The 27726-nt window shown below is 38.4% G+C and overlaps 1 protein-coding gene across 5 annotated transcripts in view; it reads left to right on the top strand.

The window, feature by feature from the left end:
• The window catches only part of VEPH1 (ventricular zone expressed PH domain containing 1), a 211061-nt gene that overhangs the window by 163370 nt on the left and 19965 nt on the right, over window positions 1-27726 (top strand). For 4 of the 5 annotated variants that reach the window (XM_045539535.1, XM_045539534.1, XM_045539536.1 and 1 more), the window contains one exon: window positions 14686-14803. In XM_045539535.1, coding sequence (XP_045395491.1) covers window positions 14686-14803 — 118 coding nt within the window. Of the gene's footprint in view, window positions 1-14685; window positions 14804-24898; window positions 25246-27726 lie in introns of those variants that run through there. The other variant, XM_045539538.1, reaches the window with a different exon arrangement.

The following is a 27726-nucleotide window of genomic DNA, read 5'->3' as shown; positions in this document are numbered from 1 at the left end:
AGTGGGCTTTTTATACATAGGATATAACAGTTCAAAGTCTTATGAGAGACTTCAGTCTACATGTGTGATGGAAATGACAAGCGCTGTACAAGGTCAGCCTCCAGGGAGAGCAATGTGAATCAGCGTTTGAGAGAACCTTATTTTCAGAGTAAGCTTGATAGGCGTGGGGATGGGGACTTTAGAAAACCAGATGGGCATAGGGGTTTCTAGGCTTTTAGGCTATGAGCTCAGAACTAGGAAAATCCAAGGCAGTATCTAAGTAGCAAAAGTGCCCGAAAGAGATAAAAAGAAGGTGTAAATAGAAATCTACCAAAAAAGCCAGGCCAAGAGGTTACTCCGATGATTAAGGGGAAGGCTACATGGACACTGCAAATCATAGTAGGAACTGGAGGCCAGGGGGTTAGGAGAGCAGATTGAAGATGCAATGTGGATGCAGATGCAAATGTCTGGGGTACTCTTTGCTTAGGGAGGGAGCTAGTTGGAAAGAGGGTGGAAATTATACAGTTTGGGTTTCTTTTAAAAAACAAACAAAAAAAATAGTTCCATGTAAGAAGAATCACACAAGGAATAATATGGAGGAGACCAAAAAAAAAAAAAATCACAGTGAAATCATGGTAAATATGACTCTAAGTAATTCACTCAAAAATATTTTTTATGAATGCAGGCTCTATGCCAACCACTGTACAGAGACTAAACATAAACAATTATAATACCTGCTCTGATGAAAGCAATCAATATACTGAGACACAAATACAAAATTCCACACTGATAAATACCATTAAAAAAAATAAAATGCCTAAAGATAGTTGAGCATTTGTTAGATGGTCGAGGAAAGCTTCTCTGAGCAGATAGATGTCAGATGGGTTTTCCTGGCAAAGAGAACAATTTGCACAAAGGCCTTTAGGCCAAGAAAACACAACAAAAAAAGGGAAGAATAAGGAAAAGGAAAAACCTTGGCATATTAGAGCATTCTCCTCCAAATGTAAAGCATGCATTCTATCAAAAAAAATTTTTTGAGCAAACACCTTAAATGTGTGCATATTTATTTATTTATGAACTATATACATGTATTATTTACAAACTTGATTTTTCATTATAAAACATATTCAAAAATATAAATTTTAAAGGATGAGATGAAAAATAAAAGTGAAAATTCTAATATTTTCTTTCTCCTACATCACGTGCAACCAGAAGTGAGCAGCCCGCCCTTTCACATCATTGGAACAAGTGAAAGGACCAGAGTCGAGCCAGTGAACAAAGCTGAGAGTAAAGACAGGACAGTTAGTCAAGGAGAATTCACTCCCAGCCTTGTAGGCCACAGCAAGGAGCTTAGATTTTATTGCAGTGTACGGGAAGACACTGTAGAGTTTTCAACAGCAGACATTACCCAGTGTCTTAGTTGATTTGGGCTTCTATAACAAAATACCATTAACTGAGTAGCTTATAACCAACAGAAATTTATTTTTCACAGTTCTGGAGGCTGGGAAGTCCAAGATCAAGCCAGATTTAGTATCCGGTGAGGGCCCACTTCCTGGCTTATAGATGGCACCCTCTCCCTGTCTCTTCACATGGTGGAAGGGACAAGCAGTATTTCTTGGACCTCTTTTGGAAGGGCATTAATCTCACTTATGAGGGTTCCATCTCCAAGACCTAATCACCTCCCAAAGGCCCCAGTTTCCAACACCATCACCTTGGGAGTTAAGATTTCCACATAAGAATTTGAGGGTCGGGGAACATAAGCTTTCTGTTCATTGTACCCAGCTTGTTTTCAAACATCACTCAAGACTAGATCTGAAAGGGAAAGGGTGGAATTAGGGAGATTACACAGGAGGCTATTGCTAATCCATGTGAGGGAAGAGAGTAACTTGAACATGGATGGTCCTGGTAGGGATAGAAATATGACACATTCAATATAAATGTTGGAGGTGAAGTGACATGACAAGCAAATGATGGTGTGTGAGGGTGAGGGAAAGTGGGGAATGGAACTTGCTGATAACAAGTTTCTGGCATGGTGGTACCCTTTATTACAGCAGGTAAAACTAGGAGAAAATTAGCTCTGGGTATGGGCAAGTGGGTGATGGAAGGGCTGGGAAGCAAGACTTTCAGACAGCCTAAGTTCCAAGTGCCTGTGAGATGTGCCCGTGGGGTTGTCCTGTAGGCAGCTGGATATGCAAAGGTGAAGTGACTTAGGCCAGAAATACAGGTGAGGGTCCCAGCAGCATACAAGAGATGAAACCACAGGAAGACTGAAGCCATCTGGGAAGATGGTATAGAGAAGGGCCCAGTTCAGGGCTGAGTCCAGAGAGCAGCTGAGAGACAAAAGAAACTCAGGAAGTGTAGAGTCACAGATACCAAGAGATGTCCAAGAAGCAGAGAGAAAGAAATTATATGAAATTCAGCAGCCAGATCAAGATAAGTGTCCACCCAGTTGGGCAACTCAGAAGAATGGTTTTAATGGAGTTTTAAGGGCAAGGTCTAGACAGAAGTAGGTGGAGGAACAAGAAGGAGAGAAGGAAGTAGGAAGCACAGCATACAAAGAGACCTGTTTTAAGAAGTTTGCTGCTGAGTGGTTGGTAAGTAGAGGGACTGTGGAGATGGTTAAAAATGGAAGCCTTCAGAGCACGCTTGTAAGTTGTTTGCGTGATGCAGTAGAGAAGATGAGACTGACAAGGCAGGTGGGAGAAAAGGTGATGGATGTAGAGCCAGATCAATTCACAGATTTGGTTGTGGAAAGATGAGTGTGTTTTTTGATGGGTTTTCAAATTTTTCAATGAAATAAGAGGTGAAGCCATCAGCCTCACCAATAACAGAAGAGAGCTGGGTGGAAGGTAGGAAATTTGAGGAAAGAGAAGGTCTGAAATGAAAGCCTCAGAGAAAGGAACCATGAGCTTCCTAGAGAAACACACAGGCTGTCAGGCAGTAAGGAGCACCCATTTGGGGCCTGAGGTTATGGATCTGGAGTCAAGTAGGAGTCTGATTTTCTCCAGCGTGATCGGCTGTCGGGGGCTGCAATGGAGTTCATCTGGGCTTGGATTTTTGTCTTTTGGTTCAGTGGTAATGAAATGGTGAAAGATTTCAAGATAGGGGCGATCTGTGTTTGAGTAGATAGAGGGTAAAGATGCAGACCAAAAGAAAAAATTTAAAATGCTGAAAAGGAAGCATCTGCACATAGGAAAACCAGTTTGGGAAACAGAAAGATGGTCTTTAGAGCCCAGAAAAAAACAAAGTTATTTTCTGAGTGAAGAGGATGATGGATTTGTGCAGAGTTTCTTTTCACAGGAACCCTTGGCTTCTCCTCGCAGCCCCAACACACACTCTCCTGTTCCCCTTGAAATAACAACACAAGAGCATCCACCTGGCAGCTGGCCAAGGTTAAGGTAGACAGACAACAGCATCAGGGGTGAGATGAGGTTAATTGGCCACGGTTGTGTTTACAGCATGCTCTGTGGATAAGGCTTGCAATGCTAGTAAGGCCGGGAGAGTTTCAGCTTAAGCACAAGATGATTTTTATCACAGTTTAGGCAGCATCAGCAGACTCACACTCCCACATCATAGCCATATAATAGTTCATCTGTGATTAATGTGACTAACACAAGAGAACAGTTTCACAGGTGAAGAGTTCTTGAGAGAAAGAAATGATGCTTTAGGACCACTGAGTTTGGAAGTACAGCCAAATTCTAAACTTCACTGCCCTAAATATCATCTCTACTTTCATTTGGATTCATTTCTTTCCCTTAACAGCTATACATCAATCAGGGCCACTCATTTAAATAATTCTGTACAAACAACCCATTTTGTTAAGTAATTGCATGTGATTTTATAAACACATTGAACCTAAGGGACAGTTTTAGTCACTATTAAAAACACAGATTTCATTGTTATACATTGGCCTGTTGTTTTATAGTCCTTGTTTTTAAATCTTCTTGTCCCTAAAAAAAAAAAAAAAAAAACTCATTGTCTCTCATAAAAAGTTATTACCCTTACACTTAGCTAATTAATATATACTATCCATACCTCCCTAACCACCATCCACATATACCTTACTTATGCTGTACATATGCTTTTTTAAATAAATTTAAGTTGGCATAGAAATGTTTTCTCAGTTTAGTTGAAATCCTGGTTTGTCATATGTATTGTATTCCCTTCATGTTTCACAAACCAGACTATCCTATAATAAGCCATGTGAATTTTACTACTGTCATGAACATTCCTTCACAGTCAGCCAGATGTTCTGCATCAGTCAAGGAAATTAAAAAAAGAACCTTTAGAAAAATAGTTAACGAAATAACTCTATTCCTGGGGGAACAGAGGTATGCAGTACCTCTGAAATGTCTGTTCTAATCTAATAGCAGTTTGGTTCATTTCTTAAATATTCAGTGCATAAGTAAAACCTTTTTTTTCCCCTTGCTGCTCTCATGGATATTGTGTGAATGCCACAAACCCTGGACACTGAGCTATCAGAATAAGCAGTCCCTCTTTTCATGCCACACAAAGGTGTGGTAGCTAGAGACTCAGGGTCTGGGTTTGAATCCTGCCTCCATGACTGACTTACCAGTTCTGTTATACAACCTCTCTGTGCCTCTTCTTCTTTACCTGCCAAGTGCAGAAAATAATAATACCCACTTCACAGGGATGTTATGAGATTTAAAAGACATGATACCTGAAAACTCTTTGGAACAGTGCCTGGCATATAGTAAGAGCTCAGTGAACAGTGGCAAGCACTGTTTTATTGTACTTTCTAAGCAAGAGCCCCTCCAAACAAAATGATTGATCCCCTCGGCTGCGTTCCCATAACCTTTCATGCATATGTCAAGAAAGCAATCAGCAAACCCAACCACAGAATAGTTTGATTTTAATATCTTTGTGCCTACGATAGACTGTGGGATCAGGGTCTTCCCATTCATATCTGCATTCCCCAGCACCTGCCAGGGCCTGAGGCAGAGCAGCTACTCCATAAATGTTTTGTGACTATTTATTCTCAGTCGTGACAAAGGTTTCATCCTTTGAGAATGAGTTTTATTTTCATAAGTAGCCCAAAAATTATCTGGGCACAGGTATATTACAAAAGAAGACCGCTCAGACTGAATAATAAGTTTCCAGGTTAAGAGCTGTGTGTTTCACTAAAGTAATGGACCTTGTTTTCTTGTGTGGCTCACAAATACACTCTGAAAACAATTTCAAAAGAGACTTCTGAAAAGGTTTGAGCAGAGGTTGTGTCACTAAAATGTGAGTAGTCACCCAAGTTTAACATTCATTTCAAAATATAAAATCTTGTTTTTACCTAAAATATCATATCAATTTAGATATCTAAACACTAAATATATGGAGAAAGAGAACAGGCAGTGGCACTATTTTTGTTTAATTTTAGAACCCTGAAAGTCACAAATGTATTGGCAAACTTCTGGTTATAAGGACACGTCATCCTCTTCCCCTTGGAGATTATAGGAATGTGGAGTGACTATTTTTTAAATTCAGTAAACAACTATTTTCTAGGTTCTAATTATTTTCAATACATTTTTTGCATTTTTATCATCTGTTCAATATAATTTTGGGTTCCTATTGAAGACCAGTCTGAGGGGAAGGAGACTTAAAAAAAATAAATAACTCTGCTAAATGATGCCTCATTCCAGGTAATTCCTTCTACTAATAGACAGTCCCCCTCGTAACCAATCCAAATTCCTCACGTTACATTCCTCATGCTTTCTTTAAGATCTTTCACCAGAGCTGGGGGCAGCACTGGATCACCTCCACTCTAGCCCTGGTTCTGTTAAGTAGTTCCCAGACCTTAGTGCATGCAAAGATCCCTAGGGAACTTGTTAAAAATGCAAGCTCCTGGGGCCTCTTGCAGAGCTTGGAAATGGTGCTCACTGGGGTAGGACTGTGACTCTGCATCTTTGACAAGTGATCCTTATAGTTCTGGGGCAAGAGGTCCCATGGCCTACTCTAAGCAAACACTAAAACAGAACAAAGACAATTGGAATCCAGCTTATTTGGGTTGAGTGACAGCCCCACCATCGACAAGCTCAGAGAACCTGAGCCAATCAGTTAACCTCAACGCAGCTTGATTTCCTCATCTATAAACTAGTAACAAATCCAACTCCATCATAGGATTGTTAGGAAGGTAAAATGAGCAGAGTACCTGACATAGAGTAAATACCCTATAAACAGCAGCTCTAAAACTATTATTTCATAAACTTCAAGGCTGTGGTTAAATTACCTCTGTAGTCTTCTCCTTTCTGGATTTAGATATCTTTGTGACTCTACTCTGAATTTTTTCCATTTTTTACCTCCTCAGTAAGAACTGAATGCTGTGGTCTGTGTCTGATCAGGCCCCGTACCTCATTATCCTCCTGTGTGTGTGCCTAATGATTCCCTAAATGGGTGCGCATCATTGCACCTTTTCACTCTAGCATCTCATTAGAGTGCTCCGTTGACCCACCTTGTTATTCCCCATCCCTTTACCAATGTTCCTTTTTTTCTGTTCCTCCCTTCAGTGCTCACATTTTCCTGTGCCTGTTTCTTTATTCATAGTATTAAATCCTTCCTTTTATGCTTGTCATTATTCCTTTCTTTCTACACAGCTCATTACACCCCTCCATCAGTGAAATTCACTATGTCATCCTGTTTTCATCTCATTACATCCTCATCATGCACATGTTATTAGCTCTTCCATTCATGCTTACCACCGTATTCTTTCTGCTTCTCATCACAACCTGCACTTTCCACCCTCCCTATTTAATGCTCCCATTTATAAATCACATTACACCCCCAAATGCCTTTATCATTACACCCATCCATTTATGCATCTCATTACACCATTACCCATGGACATTTCTACATGCATTTCTATTTGTACATCTCATTAAGGCCCCATCAAACATGTGCATGTAATTCCTCCCCTTTGAAATGTTCATGTTGCATTACATCTATGTTTGCACCTCATTACATCCAGTTCTCCTAGGTTTGTCAACAAACTAACAAAAACAGATAAGTATGTTACTTGATTTTAGAAAACTAAATATGTTTCTCGAGCACCTAATATCAGTGTTTCTTAAGTCATTCATTTCAGAAAGACTTACATACATTTATCTAGCTCAGAGACAAAAAAAACCCCACTATATTTTATATGCATAAAAAGGAGATTCTTACCTTGCTTAATTCAAATCATCATCATTATGACGACTTTTTATTATTTCTCCACAATTTGCAAAGTAGTGTGATTATCCATGAATTGATTGTGGCAACAATGCCCTGAAGGAGACTGCTTAGGGATCACAGTAAATTTACAATCTGAGAGGCCACTTTGAAAGGACTGAAAAATTAAGCTATTTTCCCAAGAACTGCTAATAAATGACATTGTCAGAGCTCAAACTTTGATCTTCTGGCTCCAAAACTTATGTTCTTCATAGCTACCACTTGCCAGGAAGTAGCTTATTTCTGAGTATCACCTCTGTCATTTAACTCATTCTGTAATACTTCCCTAATGCATTAATAGAACCTGGTGTAAGCATGCTTTGTTTTGCTTTCTAAAACAAAATAGGACATATTTCAAACACTTTGTATTTCATGCTTGATTCTTTGTCTCCAAGTTTGAAGAGCAAGATTAAAAGAAACTGTAACATGGAGCTCTCTGACAAGATTAAGTGCAAAAATCAGCAGAAAGACATGGTCCTTTAATGACTTTCACCACCAAGTCCAGCATCAGACAGGACAAATAAGGAGACTTCTCTATGGGAGACTGGAGGGGTACCAAGGGCCACTCCCCCCAACATGCAGAACCTTCTACCTCACAGATTCTAACCCCTGCCAGTCTCTTTGCTTCACTGAACTGTGTTCTCTGCCTCACTTCTATTTTTATTAAATTATGAAATAGCTCATAAAATCAGAAAAGTACAGAAATATGATACCCATTCCCACCACAAGGTAGAAGAGATGTTAACATTTCTTCCATATTTGCTTCAAATGTTTCCCTTTACAAAAAGGAAGAAACTGTTGCAACTACCCTCTTGAGGATGGTGTGTATTATTTCCACGAATGTTTTTGTACTATTCTTTTAAAATTTTACCTAAATGTTATTATATTGCATATATCTTTTGCAATGTGCTTTCTGCACTTAAATTATGTTTTTTAAAAATATGTCTATTCATAGAGCTAGCTCATTCATTTTAGCATCTGCAAAATTTTCCATTGTATAAATAGACCATAATTTACTTTATCCATTTCTCTACTAAGGGGTAGGTCAACTTACCACATCTTCCTCTATCACTGTTATTTCACCAGTGCTTAACTCTCTGCCCTGTTAAATGCCTAAATGGAGACATCTAAATTTCCAATACTGTGGAAAGTAATGCCTTCGCTATAAGTCTATGGTAGAGTCAGTTGTATCCCTTCTGCAATGACTCCAAGTAGTAAACATGTAAACAAAATGATAATTCTTAAAACTAGATCCTGGCCAAATGTTGACATGCATAAGTATATTAAAATACTTGTACCTAAAAATGGTGGTCTGATTCCCAGAACCTGGAATGTTTCTCACTAGCAAAAGCAATAAAGATGGAGAAAAATAGAATGATTTCTATAGAAGTGACATTGATTTTTCTCATGGCTTAAGAAACAATCATGTAAGAAGTCACTGGAAATTGCTGCAAGCTCCTGATGCAATCAGACCAGTATGCTGAGGTTCAACAAAAGCATAGCCTATTTCACACTTAAGAAAGTAATTCTTCCAGAAAATTCAGAGCCTAGAAAGGCCTCCCATTATAATGTGGGGAAAAAATCTTTATGCTCTGCTGGTGGGAATGTAAATTGGACAGCCATTTTGGAAAGTGAATAGGAAGTCACGGATATAAATAATGTTAGATTTTAATGTCTCATACAAGCAAGGTTTCTGGAGCATAGCAGATTATTATTTTTCACTTACAGCAAGTCACCTCTAAAGTTCTCTTTTGCCTCAGTTGTCAGCCCTGGGGCAAGACAATGAGAACCAGATATCATCCTATACAGCCTCCCAAAGTGCTAAGATTACAAGCTTGAGCCACCTTGCCCAGCCTCATAAACTGTTTTATTTAAACTCTTATCACGTTAACTACCAATATTCTGCAGTCACATTATTTTTTCATGATTTTTAGATGAATGTGAAAATTTGACTTTTTCAGCTAAATCAAATATTCTATCATACATGTTAGTATTTAAAGGAAAGTGTTCTTCAGAACTTCTCTCTGAAATGAATCAAACATCATGAGTGCTTTGTTCCAGCCACTTGTAGGAACAAGACCCATGTCAGAATTGCCACAAATTGACAAGAAGAATTCAATTCTTCCCAATACACAGGGACTCAAAAATAGAAAGTTAAGTCTATTTAGGGATCTGTAGTGATAGTTCTTTCATGCCAGCATCCTTGCTGCCTCTGCTTATAGTCTGTCTCCCACCTGTCACCCACCTCCCTCCCCACACACCCCAGCCTCTTTCAACTTTCAAATTAGGCCCAATAAGTTTGATTTTCACACCTCATCTTTTCTTTCCTTATTGCACAATTTGGAATGATAGCATCTCTGATTTTCAAAAGTAAAAACGTTGCTCTTGTGACCAGACTATGCATTTTGTGATACGAAACCAAACTACTGTGGAAAAGAATGAGCATATGCACATGGAGATTGACAAATTTCTATTGACAAATTCCTCAAATACCAATCAATGGACACAAGTCAGCCATCCCCACATCTGTTCCCAAGGGTAGAAGATTAATTTTCCAGTCAGTGCACATCAGAATAACTTGGGGCAGCTGGTTTAAAAATGCAGATGTGCATGGTCCACCACAAACTTACGTTAGGCTTCCAGGAGTGAGACCTGTATCTGATGTTTGTAACAAGTTTCCCAGGGATTCCTGATGCTAATGTCAACTGAGAATTAACAAGCTAGAAAAGATGAGGCTCTTGAGAACAAGCAGTCAGCATGCTACATTGATGGATTCAGACAAACATTCTTCTTTAATTATTAGCATTTTATGCTAAAAACTTGTTAAATAAAATTGAATAAAAATGAAATCTTATAATACCCATACAGATGCAGGCATATTTTTTTAAAAATAAAAGTATTCTGAAAAGTCTTAATAGTTTTAAAAATCTAAATGCTACTGTTGATGTAAATTAGAGATAAAATCTATGTGCCTCAATCAGTAAAAATTTATAATAATTCACTGAACATTTACTATGGGCAAAGTCTATACTAAGTATTTTCAGAAGCTACAAGATAAGAAAGAAGTCAATCTTCATGCTAAGGAGCTTTAATCCAGTTGAAGGCCAAAGAGTCACACCAGAAGAAGTTGAATAATAATCACACCATGCCCCAATGAAGGTGCATTTCCATTTTCTTCTGCGAGGAATCCTGTAGACCCAGTGAATCAGCTTCTTACTTCCTTGGAATGCAGGACTGTGTCCCCTTCATCTCCTTATCCATTGTTCCTGACACCAAGTGCTATGAATACCCAAGCATTATAAATTGAGTTCAATAGAAATATTTTTTAGAAATTGAAAGACATAAAAACTTGAATTATAGCATGGATATTCTTTTAAGTCTCCTTGCCAGTTTATGCAGCATACATCATTTTTTACAAGACACTACACCTGTGCAATGTAAGACAATATAAAGATGAGCTGTTAGTTATATTCCCTCAATAGATTTATTTCACGCCCTGGGTTCCATATAGTTAGAGTATGTGCACTAGAAATAATGATAAAAACATAAATTCTTTATTATTATGTGAAAATATTGGTGATTTTAAAAAATCTTGTTTCTGTTTCTTGAAACACTCTTGAAATATATGCTTAGAGTGATCCTATTACCCACAGGCTCACAGAGAACATAAGGCAATCCTATGTTTTATATCTATACACAAATAGCTTTAGGACAGAATGTAAATGCACCAAAACCCAAAGTTCTTCCAGATGTATGCTTTCACTGATTTCTGGAAAATTACTTCAGAACACCTTCTCTCAGTAGGTAGACTCAGAGGCCGCTATGCACTTTTACAGAATCGACTGGCGTTGACTCACGCTGTCATTTGATAGCGAAATAATCTTGCAACTATCCTCTCATCTTTCTGTGCTGCCTGACTTATATTTTTTATATAGCCTTCCAAATTCCTACTCTCATTAATGACTTTTTTTCTAAAACTGAAGAAACATTCATTTAACCAATTGTTTAAAAAGATCATTTTCCCTCCAGTGACTTTTCACCTTCTTGAACTAAATGATGCTTGTCAGGAAAATCCTTCTTAGTGCATGCCTACTGTGGATTATATACCTTTTATTGAGTCAATGGAAATTATTTGAGCTTCAATATTTTTCAAGTTTTATTGAGGCATGATTTGGAATGTAGTTAGGAGAAGGTGACTCCTGTAAATAGAATCATCATTTTCACTGAGAATTGGCTGACAGGGTGTCACTTTCCCTTCCTCTTCATGGCACAATCTCCGTGGTAGTTTTCAATGCTGCATACCAGATCATCACAAACCTAGCAACTTAAAACAACATATATTTATTATATCACAGTTTCAGAGGGTCAGGACTACAGTTGTGACTTAGCTGGGTATCCCACCCAAGGTCTCACAAGACTATAGTCAAGGTATGGCTGGTTTGTGTTCTCATTTAGAGGTTAAAATGGGAAGGGTCTGCCTTCAAACTCACTCAGGTTGTTGGCAGAAACCATTTCTTTGCTGTTGTGGAACTGAAGGCCTTATTTGCCTACCGGCTATCGGCTGAAGGTTGCCTTTAGGTCCCAGAGGCCACCCATAGTTCCCTGCAGTTCATAATATGGCAGCCTGCTTCTTCAAGGTCAGCAAGAAAGTCTCCCTGTGCATCTGCTAGCAAGATGGGTCTTGAGTGTGTGTGTGTGTGTGTGTGTGTGTGTGTGTGTGTGTGTGTGTGTGTAATAATAATGGGATTGACATCCCATCATCTTTGACGTATTCATGGTTAGAAACAAGTCATAGGTCCCTCCTACACTCAAGGGGAAGGGATTATACAAACAGATGAACATCAGGAAGTGAAAGTTATTGGGAGGTCACCCAGGGTGTGTTTGCCACAATCTCATTAGAACTGAAATGCTTAGGGAGTGATTTAGAGGTAGATATAAATTATTTGTACCACTCTTCCAGAGTCTAGTTGTCTTAAAGGAAGTTTATAATTCTGTAAACAAATTGATTTTTGTTCTCTTGTTTAAAAAAAAAAATAGAAGCCATATAGCAATTCTTAGGCAAGGCCTGGGAAAGCTATAGAACCTAAAAGGGCAAAGAAGATAAATAGAAGAGAGAAATAATGACCTTAAGCTCATTTAAGAGGTCAAATTCTAAAAATCTAGGTATCACTGGTTGTTAGTTTGTGTTTGCTTGCTTTGCAATTTATTTTGCTTTGATTTTCCACAAATATTTGAAACTACACACATTTCATCTGTCTCTCTATTCAAAGTTGGCTGTTATTACCAACTTCAAGAGTTCATAGAACTACCACATATCTTCTTAACTCAGTTCCCTTTGCACAACACCTAAATCCTCTGAAGAGGTAAGCCTGCTTTTGGCTTCAGAACTTGAACACTGGGATATGGCTTGCCATCTGTCTTAAACTTTTTAAGTAACTTTTTGCCAAGAGAAGTGTGAATTATAGGCAACAACCTGGGATGTTTCTGGTCTCAGAACAAAAAAAAATTGAGGAACCCCTAAGTATTATTTTAAGTACTTTGTTTGCTAGTAGTGTTTATGGTGAATGAAAAATTGATCCTTAATTGTGTAGGAAACAAAGAAGTAGAAGTAATCTGCATGCCAATGGCCAAGTACAGACTTCAGAGACTTAGCAGTTTTGAAACTGATATTTATGAACATCTGCTTTTTCCCCATAAATTTTAATATGGAGTTCATCCTTTGAAACCTACAAAACTCCCCAGTGCTTCTTCAGTCTTTATCTTGGGCAACATGCATTTTTTTAAAAAGTCTCCTTTATCTCCATTGTACATATTTAAAATCACTTTTGTTAAACAACTTTCCTATATATACAGTGCCTATTGGAATGCCCATGATATTATTTGAAATATTAGTAACTTAGAATGCCGTATTCAGTATGTTGAGCCTCCAAATTGTCCAATCCTAGAACACAAGTCATAATAGTCTTAATAAAGGATAAGGAAAAATATTTATTTCTAGTCTCAGTATACGCCTTTCATTATTCCACAAAGATTTATTTAGTGCTTGCTATGCAACAGGCCACTTTTAGGTGCTAAGGTTACAGTGGCCAACACAACAGACAAAATTCCTGTCCTCACTGTGTTTATGTTCCAGGGAGTGTAAATATTCTCTAAAAAGAATTCTCTTTAAATTTTCATATAGTTTGTTGGAAAACAGGCTTTGCACTGGGCTTGCAAAACAATGTTAATCCATTCCTGATGCTGGACTAGGCTCTGGCGGTACAACTGTGAATGAAGTATTTGTGTATCTGCTCTCAAGGATCTTATAGTTGGGCATACTTCTCACCTCTATCAAAAAATGTAAAACTGGGAGTCAGGAGCTTTGGTATAGGATCTGGGAAGCACTTAACCATTCTCTATTTAGATCCATTATAAGCAGTGCAAACAGTGCCTACACTACTTGGCTCTTGAGAATACTAAGAACTGTTACTATAGATAGTGAAGATAAGAGCATGTAGGTCAGAAGAAAGGAAATAAAACCACAGCTGAACAGAGGACAAATACATTAAGTCGGCTGGGCACCTGCAAGACTAGCAAGAACATTAAATCCCTCTTAGGAGTAGTCTTTTAAGAGTGCGGTTCTGACCACCCTGTACCGAAGGATACAAGTTATTTACATGATAGGAAAGGCTCAGGAGGACAGTAGAGCTATTTAATTTGGTTAGGCTAATAGTTTTCCATCCATATACAGGCTAGCGGGACCTCTCTCTTCTGCCTCTTAAACAAGAGCACATTGGCAGAGTGCCACAGGGCACATAAAACATGGGCAGTCTTCTTGATACGTCAATTTTACTTAACGATTTGGAGGAAAAACAGTTAACTAATTTACTGACAAATAATGTAAGGCATTACCTTCCATTAAAACCAATACAGCTATATTAAGAAATAGCATGCAAAATTTGCATATACTTTTAAGATAAAGCATGAGACTAAAATAGTGCTGGAGCCAAGGGCTGAGAGATTAAGCCCACCCCCATATTTTCCATCAGCTGCCTATGAAGCCAACCTAAGAAAAATGAAATTTTTATATGGATAACTGGTTCATAATTTCGTATAAAATGTAAATAAAAGACAAATCCCCCAGCAGCATTTCTTTTAGCCACACTGCCATTTGGATAGCCCTCCTTTTTAGAAAATCTGGAGCTGCTACTAGATGCAAGAACATTCTGGGCCACTTCAGACTCTGACACCTCAGCTCCCCACCTCTAACACCCAGCTCTGGAGCCTCTGCTCACTCCCTCTGCATTTATGAGTGCTCCCATGGAAGAGTTTGAGCGGACTGCTTTTTTCCATGACTGGCCAAGAGAAGTTGTTTTCAATGCTCCCTCATGGCCCTTAGTACTGAGACTGAGCATTGGCCATCCTGATTCCACATCCCCTTTTTCCAGTCTCAGAATGCTATGTAGCAGGCAGATCAGCTTATGTTCTTTGTGCATTGTGTTCCTGAAACAGGATCTGGACCAGGTACAGCTGCATCTGGAGGAAGTGAGGTTCTTTGACGTGTTTGGCTTCAGCGAAACAGCAGGAGCATGGCAATGCTTCATGTGCAACAACCCTGAAAAAGCAACTGGTGAGAGACCCCCACTTGCTGCTAAGAACCATTTGTGCCCCTTGGATTTACAGGGATCTGCAAGTCCTGCTGTTCTATTTGGCCTTCCTCTTGCATAAACATCCTAAGTTGTAATAACGTGCAGGTTTGTGCCTTATCTCCTCTGCTTCATGCTGAGAAAGGCATCTCACCAAAAGTGGTCATGAGAAAAAGGGAAGATGTTGGAAAGGAGAGAGAAACAATCCCTTACCTCTATGCCGTTATCAAGAAAGCAGTTTGGGCCATTTTGCCCTAGAAGCATTCTCCATTTCACCCAAATGACCCTGAGGGTTAGAAAAAAACAAGCATTCTGTCAAGGGGTGTTTCAGAACCTCAAAGCAATGAGACCACGCTAAACGAGTGAATGAACACACAGAACATGTTGTCTCATAGTCTTCCCTAATCTGTTGCTTCATGATTGAACTGTGTAAAAAGCAAAACGCTAAAGAGGAAGGAATTATTTGAGGAATAACCACATGGCTGGTTATTTACCTTTCCCCTTCCTTTCTACTGCCCAAAGAACTTGGTCTACTGACCTTGCCTAAAATAATAATTATTAGTGAATATGAGCCAAGTCCTATGTTAAACACATGAGATATCTCATCTCATTTAATCAGTCCTTGCAATAATCTTATGAGGAAAGTGCTGATATTATCTCTGTTTTACTGATGGGGAAACTGAGGCACAGAAACATTTGGCAACTGCCCAAGATCACACTGGTAATAAATTAACAGCAGCAGGATTTGTACCCAATCCTGACTCGCGAACCCATGCTTCTAACCATTTCACCATTCTGGCTCCTGGTTACACTTGGCACAATCTGACCAGTGGAAATAGATTGATAAGAAGCCTATATCCAAAAAGTTATGCTGTCATTGGAAATGGAATATTTCATCACACATTTGTCCTCTGAGAGGAGAGAGTTCTCAATGCTGCCACTGCTTGGGAGCTACAGTTTAGACCAAGGGAGCAATGTTAAACACTGCTGAACACAAAGCCACTTTGTAGATGAGCCTTCCTCTAGAAAGCCATTGATTATACCACCTGTACCTGGTCATTTAATTTTAGGTTTTTATGCATCTTAAAGATTACCTATTGTGGCAAGTCTATCCTCTTGTTAACTGCCAAGATGTTGAGGCTGAATTGAAAAAGTGTGTTTGTTTGGCCAGATGGAGATGTGAGGGACTCATGGAGAAGTAGCAATTAAAATGTATTACCCCACGGAAAAGGTGTGGATGGCAGAAACTGGCAGTCAGGATGCCAGCCTTTGTGAGCCACAGATTGTGGGCTGATTACAGAGTCTGGATTGAGCCGGTGCCAGAGTGAACACCCCAATTTTTAAAAAGTAATTCGACCAAATAAGGAATTGGGGAATTGACTCTCTCCATTATAAAACTTTCTAATTAGACCTTATTTCATGTATAAAAAGAGCATAAAAGAAACTTTATTTGCAAGCTAGTGAAATAAGGCACTTATCTTAGGTGGCTCTGAGATGCCCTTAAGAGTTTTCACTCCAAGTAAGCTGAGTCTTCAGTTCAATAAATATTTAATCATATCTGGCTGAGGAAGGCCTCAGAAAAGGGGCTGAAAGCTGAAAACACAAAATGTTCCTTTAATATATGTTTTCTTAAATTCACTGCTATGCACTTAAAAAGTACATTTTGCACCTTCACTCTTTCTTATTTGTGTTTCTCATAGTTAAATATAGACTGAGAATATATAGCAATAAAAATTCAAACAAGGCCAAACATTTTATGGCAGAACATATTGCATCAAAATGTTTGGCCCTGAAAACTTCAGTGGGTTTGAATTTCTCTGTTCATTTCCTTTTGCTACATGAAAGGGGATTTGAGTTTGAGAGAAATCCTGTTTTAAACTGTTTTTCTTTCACCAAAACACTTTGACTTCTTGAAAAGTTTATGGAGGTTGTTGATTTCATCTTCTTTCTTTATGTAAGCATATAAATTATATGTTTAATCTAAGTGAAAGGTCTAACAGAATACTGCTGCCAAATATGTTATTCATGGAGATGGTATTTGCATTCATGTTCTGCTTAAATTCAAAGCTTAAAGATGATCAAGACATAGGAATAAAAACTTTATTGGATATACACAGATAGCATAGTGCTTGCAATCCCATTTTTCATTTATGCAATGCATATTTGTTGCATTGGTTGAGTGGCTTCTACAGGTTGATCCTTGGAATAGAAATATGAATTAGGTACAATGTCTCTGCTGTGAAAGGGATTCACAATCCAGTTAGGCCCAGAAGGTATATGAGAAAATCTACCGTACTACCTTTTATGTTTTTAGCATTTGATAAATATTCGTTGAGTGAATGAATGAATGAATAATATTTAGAAATGGCAAAGTCAAATGTTCTTGAATATGAAAATGTGTTATTTCAAGATTGTGATTATGTGCCAATAATATCAAATATGTCATTATACCATACTCAGAGTATTTTGAATCTGGTAAATGGAGATCAGTGCTATTTCCTCTTTGAATATTTTTTATTTATTTATTTTTAATATATTTTTATTTTTTTGAGACAGTCTCACTCTGTTGCCCAGGGCTAGCATGCCATGGCGTTAGCCTAGCTCACAGCAACCTCAAACTCTTGGGCTCAGGTGATCCTCCTGCCTCAGCCTCCCGAGTGGCTGGGACTACAGGCATGCGCCACCATGCCTGGCTAATTTTTTCTATATATTTTTAGTTGTTTGGTTAATTTCTTTCTATTTTTTAGTAGAGACAGGGTCTCACTCTTGCTCAGGCTGGTCTTGAACTCCTGACCTCGAGCGATCCTCCCGCCTCGGCCTCCCAGAGTGCTAGGATTACAGGCAAGAGCCACCATGCCCAGCCTGACTATTTTTTAAAAACTACTGCCCAGCCTCTCTGTGAATAAGGAAGAAACATGAAGCAATTAGAGAATTTCAATTAGACATCAGGAAAGACATCCAAAATATAAAACAGTATACAGACAGCCATGGGACTCCTTCAGAACTGACATCACATCAGCTGACTTGCATGATCACCTCACATATATTTCCCTCTTCAGGTAAAGGCTCATTACCATCTTCCCACCAACTTCGCCATCAACACACAGAAATTCACAGGATCTGTATGTCTGGTGATCAATAAAACATTTTTTATCTAATTAAATACAGATAAAGTCAGGGGAAATAAAATGCCATAATAGTGTAGAGGCCCCGAAATGATTATAATTGCTAGCATTTATCATTCTAAATTCTAAATTGATCTCAGCATAGATGCTGACATTTACATGCATTTTTCTCATTTTTGTCACCATTATTAACTCCATTTTACAGATGAGGAAACTGAAAAACAGAGAGATTAAGTAATTTTCCCAAGCTCACACAGCTACCCAGCGGTGGAACCAGGATTTTAATTCAGACAGGTTGATTCTAGAACCTGAAATTTCAACCTCTAGGGCAAATCCAAGTTAAGGATATGGAATATTGGAAATTCCAAGAATAATAATTCCATAATGTTACAATATATGATAAATACCTAGAGGCAGATTTAATTTTTAGAAGTGATCTACCTCTTCAATGACTTATTGCACCTAAAGAAGAGCAGAGACTGGTATGATAACATGTGGGAAGTTATTACTTACAGGAAATGATTATATTAGAAGCTATTTTCAATCCCTCCAATTGCTGATTCAGTTTCTGATAATCATTTTATGAAAGTACAGAGTATAAGATTAAAAAATCACTTTAATAACTCAATAATCCTCAGAGACTTGCCTTGTGGTGTTTATTGCAAATCCAATTACTCCATATGAATGAGAAAATAGAGATTGAGCAAGTAGATTTAACAGAACAGAACTTGTTTCTGGAAAACCAAGCAAATCCCCTTTATCGGTTGCCCTTGAGTCTTGGAACTGCACAGTGCATGTTAACAGTAAGAGTTAGTCAGCTGGTCCGTCCTGGAACACATCTGGCTTTCTATTCAGTCACATTTTTTTAAAAGTGAGAGGAAGAACTAGGTCGTGACTTTCACTCTTATTCTCGAGACACATGGGATGCCTTTGTTCTTACACCCTCCAAAAACAACTTCGAGTTTTGGCACTCATGTACTCCTCTATAAATCTGAGTAATCCCATGTGATTACTCTCTTAGTCACCAGCATTTAGAATTTGAGTGTGATCATCAGTAGGAGGTCTCCTTAGGTTCTGAAGGAAAATGAAAGAATTTTTTCATGCAACCTTTTATCATGATTCCTCTTTAGAATTTGATTTCAAATATTGTTATAAGAACATGATGTCCATTATATAACATGAGCAAATAGAGATGGTTTCAAAATGATAGTATGAAACAGTCCTCCTCTGTCAGGAGATTTTCTTCAGACAGTAGAAACGACTGCTGCCAGCAGCTGTGGCTCTCCTTGGAGGCCACTCTTCATGTGAGCTGGATGACTTTCTGCTCCAGATGCCTGCGTGAAAATGGACTAAATGACCTCTGAAAGGACCCATCCTGTAAGGCCACAAATATCCCTGTGAGTCCATTAATATGAAACTTTTCCATTTCATTTTAGTGTCAACTCTCACAGAACTTTAGAACTCATGAAAGAAAATCCTGTTTGGATTTATGCAATGGTGGGTTTGTCTTCCCTCTTAGCACAGACATCAGAGCACTGACTTACATGCTAAATGTTGGTAGAGTACCCAAAACAGTGCAATGCTTGCTACAAGACAACTTCACATTTTTCACATTTCTGTACTGTTAGTGACTATTGAATAGGTGTTGATTACATAAAATTGAACCCCAGCTTTTTGTTCAAAGATACTTTGAATTACTCAATGACAAAACAAGTATGCACTTATCAACTCAGATGATTTATTATCCTGAAACCTTCTTCCTTTTTCCCCTGTCCCCATCTTCCATCTTCCTGTTCCATGCCTCCATGGCATGGGCATTTCTCTCTCTGTTAAACTTTCCACACACTCTCATTCTCTCTTTCTCCCCTTACCCCCCCCACACATATGGACGCACATATACACACTACTCCCAAGCAGAATAACTTCCTCTCCTCTGTCCGACCTTTCTGTCCCCTGCCCCAACTTCCATACTGCACATGGCACATGGCCATAAATCTCCCCCACTAGACAGTACAGGAGGAAGAACCATAGATTATTCATCTTTGTGTGTCCTACCCAGTGCCTGGCACATAATAGTGTTTAATAAGCATTGGCAAATAGATGGATGATAGAGTAATTCATGAATCACATAAGTGATAAGATTATTACGGAAGAAAATAGGATTTGTTTTGAAATGCAACTTTAAAATCTAACTTTAAAAAATGTAATACTTTCTCAAAATTAAAAATAATCTAACTGAATTGAACCCTTGAAATAGCATATGTTGGAAAATAATCTTTCATAAAAAGAAATTGTTGCTGTGTACGAGGTTTCAACATGTTATAGAAACCCAATTTTAATATTATACTAAAATGTGTCAACATGCACATACACACAGAGCCCATGGTAAACTCGCTAATAACTTGTGAGCCTTGATGGGAAACAAGCTAAGATCAGTGATCTAACACCCCCCAGGGGTTCACTTCCATTTTTCATTGAGCAACATTTTCCTGTTCTTTCTGCCTTTCCATATTGGGTCAACAATCTTATCTTGACATTGGGTAAGAGTGTCTGATAGGCCTTATATTTGCAGCAAAACATTAGTCACTCTGTGATTATCCACAAACAAATCACTACACATGGAGGTATGTCCTTTTCCACAGGGAGAACAAGCTGAGTCAAGCCAATACATGGATGAGGAGAAGCTTTGGAAGGGCAGACTAAAGTGAGCAAAGCAGTCTCATCATCATACAGGCTTAAGATGACATTGATTTCAAGAATTTTTGTTCAGTTTTTGAAATAAAGCACTTAGTATATTTTTAAAAGAGCTCTAGTCATCACCTTTAAGAGTAATCCTAATTTTTTTGTTTACCTATATAAATATATTAAGAATAAAACTTTTTCAGCTGCAAACTCAACCATTTAAAAGACATATTGTGGCCGGGCGCAGTGACTCATGCCTGTAATCCTAGCACTCTGGGAGGCCGAGGCAGGAGGATTGTTTGAGCTCAGGAGTTTGATACCAGCCTGAGCAAGAGTGAGACCCCGTCTCTACTAAAAATAGAAGGGAAATTATATGGACAGCTAAAAATATATATAGAAAAATTAGCCGGGCATGGTGGCACGTGTCTATAGTCCCAGCTACTTGGAAGGCTGAGGCAGGAGGATTGCTTGAGCCCAGGAGTTTGAGGTTGCTGTGAGCTAGGCTGATGCCATGGCACTCTAGTCCAGGCAACAGAGTGAGACTCTGTCTCTAAATAAATAAATAAATAAATAAATAAATAAAAGACATATTGGTGCTTTTTAGCAGTCACATAGAATAAAGTCATCAAATATCTCTATAGGGTGGTTGTATTCCCTTTCTCTCAGAAACTTGATAGTAGCGATTAACCTTTTTCTCTTCTCTATTCAATTTCTCCTTCCAGCTGAACCCTCCCATTAGCATTTAAACATATTCAAGTGGCTTAACCTCTCCGTTCTCTCCACCTACTGCCTTATTTCTCACCTTCCCTTTAAAGCCAAGAGAATTGTCCCTCTCTCCACTTCTTGTCTCCTCCTCCTCATGACCCAACCCCTCTAATCTGGCTTCTAACCCCATCATCTCTCTCTACAGACATTAGCAACCTGCAAGTTATCCATGAACTGGACATGTCTCAGTCCTCATGCTACTTGCCTCTTAGCAGCATTCAATTTTGCTGACCTATTCCTCCTCCTTAAAACATTCTCTTCCTTTAGTTTCTGTGAGACAGTCCTGTGGTTCCCTTCTACTCTCTAGACACTCCTTCTCAGCCTCCATTCTGAGCCCACTTGCCTTTACCCAGCTACTCATTGTTGGGGTAACTCTCTTCTCCTCACCGTATACTCTTTCCCCAACCAAGTTCACTGGTTTTACAGTAGCAGTAGCCACCTCTATGAGACAACTTCCAAATACATCTATGCCATCCAATCCTCTCCTTGAACACCAGATTTATATCTCCCACCATCTACTTGACTGCTTCTAAGGTACCTCAAACTCAGCTCATTTAAATTAAAAGTCAGGATTATGTTTCCTTTGCTCCCCCAAAACACTTGATCTTCTTCCATCATTCCTTAGCTCAGCAAAACAACGTTACTCAACCTGTTGCACCAGCCAGAGACCCACTGCCCTCTCCTTCACCCGCATCCAATCTACCACCCCAAAATTGAGGATTTTACTTTCTCAATCGCTCTCAAATCTGTCCACCTCTCTCCACAGCCCTAGTGCTAGCTGCCATCACCTCTTACCTAAAATAATGACAATAGCCTCCTCATTGAACTACTCTGGACTCTTCCAATCTGCCTCCCACACTACAGCCAGAAGCCCAAATCTGATGATGCCACCCCTTGTGTGAAATCTTACATAACTTCCCATAGCTCTTAGCTTAAAGGCCAAACTGCATAACATGGCGTTCACGGTCTCACATGGAATGGTCTCTCCCAGCCTCTCCAGCTTCATCTTGCCCTGCATGCCCTCTGCTCTCTCTGTGCTCTGTCCAGAAGAACCTTCTTTCCATTTCCCACACTCCCCACGCTTCTTCCTGCCACCAGGCTTTCATATGTGATTTTTTTTCTTCCGTGGAATTCCCTTTCTCCCCTTTTAATGTAGATCTTAGCCTTCTGATCACAACTCAAATTTACAGTTTCAGGAAAGGCTTCTGTAACCTCCTTGGGTAATACTAAGGTCCTCAAAGCACCTCAGACCTTTCCTCCTTAATGTTGGTTACGGATGCTATCTTGCTTTTTTATGTGTGACTATTTGGTCAATGTCTATTTCCTCCAGTAAATAGTAAGCTCTGTGAAATGGGCTCTGCTCATCCACCCATCCTCAGCCCTTAGTATGCAACAGATGCTCAATAAACATTGAATAAATAAATGAATGACCAAAGTTTGTATCTTCTTAGAAATTTTTCAGCAGCAAAACTTTTGTCAGTCAAGTGGTGACACCAAAAAATTCATGAATTCACAGTGATTCGTTTTAGGATAAAAAAGATAGATACTCATATTATGACACTTGCAGCAGATCTTTTGTGCCAAATGTATTCTTTGTATAAACAGTCTCTTCTTAAATAAGTTACTTTCAAGAGTACTATCATAAACAGATCATTGTATTTATCAGAATGTGTGATGTATTTATATATGTGTGTATTAATAACATGCATATATATGTATGTATATGTACACATATTTGTGTGTATGTATGTGTGTTTATTCATATATATACATATACATATAAAACATATAGCACATGATGTTGTATATATTATAGCTAAAGCTTCCAGTGCAGACATTATAAACTTCTATTCATTGCCAAAAGATTTCAAGCCAAGTGTTGAACCACAACAGATGGAACTCTTGTTAAAAGTTGTAGGTAACATCTTAAAATGTTCCAGAATACCAACAATGTATGGGCAGGTGGGACAGTGGTTACAATGTGCTCACCTTATACAACTCAAACAGTGGCTCTTGTTATCATAGACCTGAAGCAAGTATATCAGAGCTATTTTTCCCAATTACTGGGCAAGCTTAACAATGTCCAGGCAGTACGGAAAAGAGTTCAACATTTAAAACTAAAGTCCTATGGCCAGATGTTGCCAGTAATATCTACCTATAAGAACTTGCTAATGATACTAAGTGGGACCAACACGGTATATGTGTGTGAAACTCTTTTTTATTAAAACCTTAACCCTAAGTCTCAATCTTCTTTATTTTCACCCTCTTGCTCTTTTCCTATTGCTCTCTATCAGTCATTACTTGGAAAGTCTGGGCCAATCTTCTCTGATGAATTTCTCATAAAGGTACAAAGGTGAACACACATGCTGCTCAGAACTGGTGAGCAGGTTACCTTCTTGGAAAGTGCCCTTAGCATTTTTTTCTCACTTATAACACAATAAGTCAAATTCCACAAACATTAATTCTGAACATTTTTTCTGTAACACTATTGACTGAAGCCAAGAACGTGAATATGATCTCATACTGCCTTCTCATTCTTTAATTTCATAGAAAGGTCATAACAATTTTCCCCCTACTTTTGGTTTTGCAGCTTTACTCTTTCGTATATCATATGACCTATTACTGTCACCTACCACGAAGATGCTAATTATTTCTTAGAAGTTTTTGAGCAACATAGAATCACCTGGGGACTTTGTTAAAAATGCAGGGTCCCTCACCCCACCCCCCAATTTTGATTAGGTAGATTGAGGATAATGCTTTGGATTGTGCATTTTAACAAACCAGCAGATAATTCTCATATAAGTTGCTCTCAGAGCACATAGTTTTTAAGGCTTATAAAATAGTAGTTCTGCAGCTTTTTTGGATCGATACATCAGTGATTGATCAGAGAAGCCTAGAAAGCACACTATGTTTTAATGGATATGAAATTACTGAGAGGAAGCCATTCAGTCACATGTGCCAGTGCCCTAAAAGGGTTACTGTCAAACATAGTTTGTCCTATTTTGGTCCCCACCTCACCTTGTAAGATGTTACAACATCAGTGCTGATTATGCCTCCTTGTTTATTCACTACAAGTAAAGAAATATGGCACTCTAAAACACTGCCTGACTCTAAAGCACTGCCTGGATATTCACAAGAAACATACCGTTTGTTATGATCCTGGCAATTTCAAAAACCACAGGCACTCAGTCTACTAAATGTGGCTCCTATGTCCCCCTCATTTAATGCTTGTATCCTTTTTTAAGAACATCCTCTGTAATTATAGTTGGCTTTCTTAGAAATGGCACACACAGACACACACACAAAAAAAAAAATCAGTAAAACCACAAGAGGGGATTGAAGTTGATTTGAAACTTTCTACATATACAAAGAAATTCCCCATAGACTATATAGGAGTCATAATTCTCAGAAGCAGTGATTTGAAGGGAGAAAAAAATAACATACTGTACCTTTTTTTCAGTTCTTACTTAAAAACTAAGTATTTGGGGTTTATATTTTTTCTTTCAGAATATGCCTTCTTTTGAAGCCATTTATCTTTAACAATCAGGAAAGGATATCTAGAAATTTAAATATCACAAATAAACTCATGACAGTCTCAAATATGAGTTGCTTGTGCACAATGCAATACTTTTGAGACAAAATTGTCTTAAGTATAAGGAATTTCTGAGTCTGGATGGAAATCAGTGTGCCATGTGAATAGTAGTTATACTGTATATTGTCACTCCTTCCAGCCTGTCACAAGAATAAGCAGGAAGTCTGGGAATAAAAGGGAGCATCCACAGGAAACATAGCAAATACTCCCAACGCAGCACAACATGTTACTGGATTTGCTGGGAAATGACAGTCTTGGTGAATAAATGGATCAGTTACTCAAAAAAAAAAAAAAAAAAAAAAAGTTTGAAGTCGGGGGGGAAGAAGAAGGAAGAGGAAAGGAGAAAAAAAAAAAAACAAGAAGAAGGAAGGAAAAGAAAAAGAGAGGGAGAAGAGGCTTTCTGCTTGCAAATAGTGTGAATCCTGCCTACTAACTGAAAGTCCACAACACAGTGATTTAACTTGCCAAACTGGTCTTAGGTCAAGCCAACCCTCTGGGGGTGGACCCATCAGAAGCAGTCCCCCAACTGAGATAGAAAAAAAACTCTAAACAGCACACAACAGTCTCCCCCTATAGACAAAGGAAGCAACATACCTAGACTGTTTCACAGCCTAAGAACAGAGTACAAGACGTGCTGTTAACTAGACTAAAGCTGTGAGAAAAGATCTAACGATAGAGCCAGATGGGAAGGGCTCAGTGGAAAAATATGGGGAGCACAAAAAGCCAAACGGAAACCTCGCCCCCAAAGAGAAATACCAACTCTCCTCCAATTGGCACAAGCCAGTTTCAGAATACCAACATGTTACCAGAAGAATTTCAGTCTTGGGTTATAAATAAGCTGAATGATATACAAGAAAAAATTGATATCCAACGCAAAGAAACCGCAAAAAAATTCCAGGATTTGGAAGAAACATTCACTAAAGAAATAGACATATTGAAGAAAAACCAAACTGAACTCCTAGAAATGAGGGATTTATTCAGGGAGCTACAAAACACAGTGGAAAGTCTCAAGAACAGGGTAGATCAAATAGAAGAAAGAATCTCAGAGATCGAAGATAACTCTTTCCAATTAAATAAGACAGTCACAGAGATAGAGCAAAGAAATAAGAAAAAAGATCAGAGTCTCCAAGAAATGTGGGATTATGTGAAGAAACCTAACGTGAGAGTTATAGGCATCCCTGAAGGTGAAGAAGATAATAAGCAAGGGCTAGATAAACTATTTGAAGACATAATAGAAGAAAATTTCCCAGGCCTTGCTAAAACTTTAGATATACAGGTCCAAGAAGCTCAAAGAACCCCTGGTAGATTCATAGCAAATAGGAAAACACCACGCCACATAGTCATCAGACTGACCAAAATATCCACTAAAGAGACCCTTCTTCAAGCTGTAAGGAGAAAGAAACAAGTAACATACAAAGGGAGACCCATTAGAATTACGCCAGATTTCTCAACTGAAACTTTACAAGCAAGAAGAAGTTGGGGCCCCATTCTCACTCTTCTGAAACAGAATAATGCCCAGCCTAGAATCTTGTACCCAGCTAAGCTAAGCTTTCTATATGAAGGAGAAATTAAGACATTCTCAGATAAACAAGGACTGAGGGAATTCACCAAGACAAGACCACCCCTCCAAGAAGTACTCAAAAGAGAGTTACACACGGATCATCACAACAAAGACCCATGAATGTAAAACCACCCAAGAACTAAAGATCAAATTCTAGCCACCACAATGGCTCAAGAGAGAAAACATAGAAAAGAAGTTCTACCCAATAAGATAAACAGAAATCTATCCCAATTATCAGTTCTCTCACTAAATGTCAATGGCCTGAATTCCCCACTCAAGAGACATAGACTGGGCCAATGGATAAAAAAACACAAACCAAGTATCTGCTGCCTTCAGGAAACACACTTAACCAGCAAAGATGCATTTAGACTGAAAATAAAAGGATGGAACTTGATATTTCAAGCAAATGGTAGCCAAAAGAAAGCTGGTGTGGCAGTTTTAATTTCCAATAACTTAGTCTTTAAACCAACAAAAGTAATAAAAGACAAAGACGGTTACTACATACTGGTGAAAGGCACAATTCAACAAGAAGACATAACCATACTTAATATATATACACCCAATCTAGGTGCACCCAGATTCATAAAGCAAATCCTACTCGATCTAAATCAAATGATAGACAACAACACTTTAATAGTTGGAGACTTTAACACCCCACTGACAGCACAGGACAGATCCTCCAAGCAGAAAATAAGCAAAGACATAGTAGACTTAAACAGAATGCTAGAACAAATGGGCCTGACTGACATCTACAGGACATTCTACCCGAAATCCACTGAATATACATTCTTCTCGTCGGCTCACAGAACATTCTCTAAGATTGACCATATCCTAGGCCATAAAGCAAGTCTTAAAAAAATTAAAAAAATAGAAATCATACCCTGCATCTTCTCAGATCACAATGGAATAAAAGTAATAATGAACCCTAACAGGAACTCTCATTCCTACTCAAAGTCATGGAAGCTAAACAACCTTCTTCTGAATAACAATTTTGTAAAGGAAGAAATTAAGTCAGAAATCAAAACATTCTTTGAATTAAATGACAAAGGTGACACAACTTATCAAAATCTATGGGATGCAGCTAAAGCAGTCCTGAGAGGAAAATTCATTTCCATAAATGCCTATTTCAAAAAGACAGACAACTTACAAATAGACAACTTAGTGAATAGACTCAAAGAGCTG

This window comes from Lemur catta, chromosome 1, assembly GCF_020740605.2.
Source record: "Lemur catta isolate mLemCat1 chromosome 1, mLemCat1.pri, whole genome shotgun sequence".
Taxonomy (NCBI): domain Eukaryota; kingdom Metazoa; phylum Chordata; class Mammalia; order Primates; family Lemuridae; genus Lemur; species Lemur catta.
The sequence above is the reverse complement of the archived record's forward strand: the minus strand, read 5'-3'. Positions and strand labels throughout refer to the sequence as shown.